The sequence below is a fragment of the Pyrus communis genome, chromosome 14 (genome assembly GCF_963583255.1).
Source record: "Pyrus communis chromosome 14, drPyrComm1.1, whole genome shotgun sequence".
NCBI lineage: Eukaryota > Viridiplantae > Streptophyta > Magnoliopsida > Rosales > Rosaceae > Pyrus > Pyrus communis.
Window position 1 is genome coordinate 9,025,991 of NC_084816.1, and position 6,017 is coordinate 9,032,007.

A 6,017-nucleotide genomic window follows, 5' to 3' on the forward strand; every position below is an offset into this window, starting at 1 on the left:
AATAAATCTGGTCTGGGGCATATGACTGACAGAGATATTGTGTTGCATCATGCAAATTTGGAGAGCTTTGGACTGCTTCCCGATAGGGATTCCCTGTCACTTCAATAAAATACATGTCTAAATTGAACTCTGCTGGCTACAATATGAACCCCCCCTTGTTTTTTTGCTTTATTTTTCTTTTGAGGAAGGCTCCATGCATGTACAAGGTGGAAACTGTGCCGATAGGTGCTGGGGAAGATAATAAAGGGGGAACAAGATATGATAGCTGATCTATGTAGACGAGAGCAATTCCCCAGGGGCTTGTGTTTGATATACAGACTTTAGGTCAATATATAACTAAGGACCATGGTGATTTCTTTGTTCCGCTTGCTCATGCAATAAGATAGCATGCTCACTTGCCTCTTTTGCTTTGTTGAATTTACTTTTAGTTTAGTTGGGTTTTCAGTATTTTGGCAGAAGACGTAAGTGTTTCTATTTTCTTATAATGAAATCCTATCATTTGGCAAAAAGAAAGCAAAAGAACAAAACTTTGATGGATAAGATTTGCATTACAAAAACCAGGTTAGAAGAATCATGTTGTGTTACATCTGATCGGTTAACTAAATGAATTAAACAAGCCATATTTATTGCAGACATTGTGTTTAGTCCCCAAACGTAAATTAACACACTATCTTCAAAAGATCCAAACACGACTTAATAATATGAATTGTCACCCCTAATCATGAATTCTTTATTTAATTTCTTTTGAAGAATGAGAAGTGGGCGCATGTTTTTCCCATTGGAATTTAACATCTTCACAAAAGAACATTTTTCACACGCATGTTAAGCCCAATAGCTTAAATAATTTTAAAATATTTTGAATGTATTTGGGGCTATTAAAAAAGAAGCTCTTCAAAACTTTCTTTGATACACAAAAACATTTTGAGAAGCTTCAAGTTTGTTTGCGAGTGTTGCGTATTCTTCTTCTGCTTTCTGTTTGTCTTATATACTAGTTTTCATCAAAAAGCTCAATCGTATTTGGGAGGACTGGATTAATTTTAAAGCCAATTTTATGAAGGGGCCTTGGTTTTGCTTTGGTCCATTGATCCTTTACTCTAGTTTAGTGTTTGTTCATGGAATTGGAAAAAGTAAAGTTTAGGGACAAAATTTAGGCATTTCTTTAGGCATATAATTGGTGATGGAAAGTGTGCATTTTTTTTTGGCATGAAACATGGCACCCCACGGTCCTCTTTGGCCTCCTTCCAGATGATGTTGTGGTTAGTTTGATTCTGATTGATCTTCTGTACAAGTTATTTTCTGTAGTGCATGTTTTTCCACAAAAGAACATTTTCCACATGCATATATGATAAGTCCAATCGCTTAAAGAATTTTAAAACAATTTGAATGTATTTGGGGCTGTTAAAAAATAAGCTATGCAAAACTTTCTTTAATATACAAAAACATTTTGATGAGGGATTTGCATGCATTAGGAAACTTAAACTAATTTAACTAAAAATGCACTACAAAAAAAAAATTGTTGAAGAAATTTGAAATGTACTTGATACAACACATTGAAAGGGTTTACAAATGACTACTTAAAATGAACCATTTGTTAATCCTTAAATTCATAGCTTTGTAATGTTCATGTGCATTTTAATGATACTTTATTTTTAAACTAATTTATTCTAAATTTCTTAGTACTTGTAAATATCTCATCAAATATACATTTTGAAGAAGAAAACCTTTGACCCTACTATAGGTGAGCTAGTTTCTTTTCCCTATAGTTTGATTCTTAAAAGTGTTTAACAATTGTTAGAGGGGTTTGGGTAAGGGTTGTGCTATTTACATATTCATTTTTACCTTCCACACATCCTTGTTAATTATGTCCATTGATCTTCTTCAATTCATTCAATCTGACGGCAAAAAATTGAGAGGGATGTGTTAGAAGTAAAAATGAGTGTGCACCGTTTGGGTTATTATTGTATAGGGTTTTGAGTGAAAATATAAACTTGAAAAAGAAGAGAAAAAAAGTAAAGATTTAAGTCATGAAGTAAGCATTCATAAACATATGATCCTCTATTTATGTTATGACTAATCGCTTTTTAGTTTAGAGTTAACGTAATTAAGGTTCATATGCCTGGGACACTAAATTTGTTCAAGAAATTTTATTTACCAAATGATAGGGCCATATTTTTAACGTGACAATATTTGATTGATTTAGATTTGAATTAAGCGTTGTTATTGACAAAATATATAGTGAGGCATAAATTGACATATGAAAATTATTGTAGCATAAGTTTGATGACTCTACCATTGGCTAAATATTGTAGAAACCTTCTTTTGCTTTTTCTTTTCCTGGTTAATTTTTAAGCTCAAACAGTGTTTCGTTTCAATGGACAGTATTTTATTTCTTTATGTTTATAAAAAGGGAATTGTTATCAGCACTCCAAAATTTTCATTCTACACTCCAAACTTTCTATATTTAGAAAGAAAAATACACTTGTGAGGAGTGTATAATGAGATTTTTGGAGTGCCATATAAAAATACAACTTATTTCAAAGAACCTCATGAAGAGAAATGTTAAGAAGATTTTCTACAAGTGAGATTGCCCATAAATTCTTTGCCACTTCAAAATTTAATGTGAATTTTCGTGTTAATATTATAAAATATTATGCTAAAAATATAAAAGAACATATAGTTAATAAAAAATTTCACTTTTTGAGAAGTATTTTTTACCTCATGAATAAATTCTGCCTCTCCAAATGTATAGTCTAATCAATAGTACTCATTACCTTGTTTCTTGCTGAAACCAATTTTATTTGAAGTGTCATTAACAGTACTACTGCTCCTGGCAACCCCTTCTTAGTTCTTATCATCATGGCATGCCGCCTTACATACAATCGGTTGTGGACTGATCAAGACACACATTAACACATATAATAACTTCATGGCCGTAGGGTTTTAACTATTACACAAAATATAATATGAGATATGTCGTTTATTGAGACTACTGAGATTATGATTTTATTAATAATAAACCATATTTTAGACCTCGAGCCTTTTGCAAAACTCCAAAATTTCCAGCATCATCTTTTTGTCTTTAAGTATCTGGAAGTAAGCAAGTTCCCACTTCCAATCTTAAATAAAAGATTCTGAGTGATTAACCTTACTACCGTCGCCTAAAAAAAGACCTTACTACCAAGCAACAGTAATGCACCCCCTCCACATACCAACAACAAAAAATAAATTCCTTTATTTCATGTTGAAGAACAAGTTTTACTTAGTAGTAGTTTTGTTATTTGACTAGAAATGTATAGTTTTAGTGATATTATTTAGATATATAAAATTAACACACTTGCTAACACATAAGCTTCAGGATTCTCAAAAATCACCATTATCAATTATACAAATGAAGCTGTAAAAAATGAAAAACAATAAGATAACATAGCACGCCTTGGTTGAATTAGTTCGTGTTTGCATAAGATTCCTGTTCTTTGTAGCTTTCATAACACATTTTTATTTCTGAAATGAAGTTGCAGCGAAGGACCCGTACAAGAACATAAACATCATAATCATCATCACCGTTCACATCCTCCCGAAAAGAAATGCACAAACAAAATAATTAAAAAGGGCTTTACCATGTACTGTCAAAAAAAGAAATGTTTCATTTCATATATCATCAGATTCAGAGTTCAGAAACATATAGAATAGAGGTCCACTGAGTCAATCTTTCTGAATATCTCCCCCACCACCACACCATACCCCATCAAATCCTTCTGATCATTTTTACTTACAACAGTCAGTCAGTAGACTCAGTAACTCTTCAGCATTCAGCAGCTACTAGCATTCAGTAACTTCAGTAGAAATACATGACCTTCTCATCATCTTCTGTCTTGCTTTCATCAACATTGAATAATAAGCTGTTAGACTTAGAGGACTCATTAATAATAGTATTATTATTATTATAATTATTTTTACTTCTAGTACTAATCAGCTGCTGCTTAACATCTTCGTCCAGATCAGTAAATTCTAATGTGTTGTTTTCTGATCCAAAATAAAACCCATTTGGCCTTTCGGTCCATTGGTTGCCATAGTTAAGCATCATGAAGCTCTGATGATCAAAACCCATTTCTTCTTGTTTGATGTTATTAATCTCTGATCTGCTGCAGTAGTCATAGCTGATCTGATTATTACAGCTTCCATCAGATGAAGTACTGCAACTCCCTTCACTTCCAAACACGAGGAGGTTATTAATATTGTTATTTTTCTTCACTCCAGCTGGGTAATTTAGGGTTTGAAAAACAGAAGAGGAGGAGTTGGTGGAAATGTTCGAGAAATTATTGGACGTCAGCGAAACTTGTGGTGGCAATGGCACTGGCACTTCAAACCCGAAGAAAGATCTGTTGTAATTGCTTAGGTCTTTGTACAGCGATGATAAAGGTTCAGATGGAATTAATGGTTGGTTTTGGTAATTGTGATGAGAGGAAGAAGGAAATGGGGGAGGCTTTAGTAAATTTTTATGGTGGTTGTGAGGTCGAGGAGGACCCATATGCATCCCCATGAGCTTCTTCTTGAGCTTGGTGTTCCAGTAGTTCTTGATATCGTTGTCAGTCCTGCCTGGCAGCTGAGCAGCTATAACTGACCACCTGTTTAATTTAGTTATAATTAATTAATTGTTAATTACATATATAATTGTTCATTAAGTTCCAGATGAACCAAAAATTTATTCTGGCTTTCCCTTAACAGCTGTTGATGCTAGATCCAAACTTGGCATGCATGCAGTGAAAATATCCAAAAATACCAGATTCTTGATAAATGCAGTTTTTATAAACAAGATAAAATAAGGAAAAAATACATGAAACTAATCTTTGTCTTTTCTCTTTCCTCTTTTTCCTTTTCTTTGTTACTGATTTTGGATAGGTTTCATCAACATCTTTCATGACTGCAGTTGATAATTAAGGAAAAAAGAAAAGTAGACTCGATGTTATAGTTATTGAATTTGAAATTAGGTAAAAAGATAAATGAATTAATATATAGTTCGAGTAGAAAGTACCTGCTTCCAATACTAACAAAGAGGCTGCATATTATCCTGTCTTCCTCATCAGAGAATTCTCCATGTTTGATGTTTGGCCTCAGATAGTTAAGCCATCTCAATCTGCAGCTTTTCCCACATCTCTTCAGACCTGATCCAAACACCCAATTTAATTAACTCAAACATAAATAATAAAAGAGAGAGAGAAGAATTGAACCCTTACCAGCTTTCTGTGGGAGAGCAATCCAATTTCCACCAGTCCCATACTTCTCTATGTACTCTTTTAGCTTTGAATCTTCTTCTGGTGACCATGGTCCCTTCTTCACATTTGCTTTGTCACAACAAGGAGCCCTCCCCATCTCTCTCTCTCTCTCTCTCTCTCTCTCTCTCTTTCTCTCTCTGGGAGAGAAGTCTCGCTTTAGATCTCTTGGGTATGACCTAAACTCTATTGAGGAACCAAAGGTCTCACCTTTTGAAATGGATTTTGGGTTTGGGCGATGATATGCCTTAATAATAGTGGTATAGAAGGGTTTGGACAGCGTAGCACACTAGGAAAAATTATTATTTTATTCAGTGATAGGCTTTTAAGTCAAAACGAGAGACAATGTTCAATCATCAGATTTCTAACTCCCTATGCCAATTAGCTTAGCTAATCGAACTTTCTAACTTTCCATCTCATATATGTTGGCACCCCACAAATCATCATTTATCATCATCAACCTCACTCATACGTCTTTTCCCAAAGAAAGTATCCAAAGTTTTCTACCAAGTAGAAACAAAATATATAGGCAATTGAAGTGATAGCTAGAGGCCTCCGACATTTTGACATTTTTCCAAATCATAATCCCAAAGTAATAGCTACTACCTAGATATACATTAACTTTGTATGGAACTTTGAAATTAATAGCCTTTTATAAAGAAAATCAACATGATATAATTTTTCAACTTAATAAGATCATCTTCAAAAGAGATGTCAAAATCATAAGTGAAATGCTATTGTGCATAT

General features: G+C 33.4%; 1 protein-coding gene across 1 annotated transcript; it reads right to left on the bottom strand.

Annotated features, from left to right (window-relative positions):
* Positions 1-3,517: 3,517 nt before the first annotated feature.
* LOC137716557 (transcription factor MYB36-like) lies at positions 3,518-5,467 on the bottom strand. Its single transcript, XM_068456010.1, has 3 exons — positions 5,235-5,467; positions 5,033-5,162; positions 3,518-4,625 (listed from the first exon to the last, which is right to left on the bottom strand). The coding sequence occupies exons 1-3, from the start codon at positions 5,368-5,370 to the stop codon at positions 3,836-3,838; spliced, it is 1,056 nt and encodes a 351-aa protein (XP_068312111.1). The 5' UTR covers positions 5,371-5,467; the 3' UTR covers positions 3,518-3,835.
* Between the last annotated feature and the right edge of the window lie 550 nt (positions 5,468-6,017).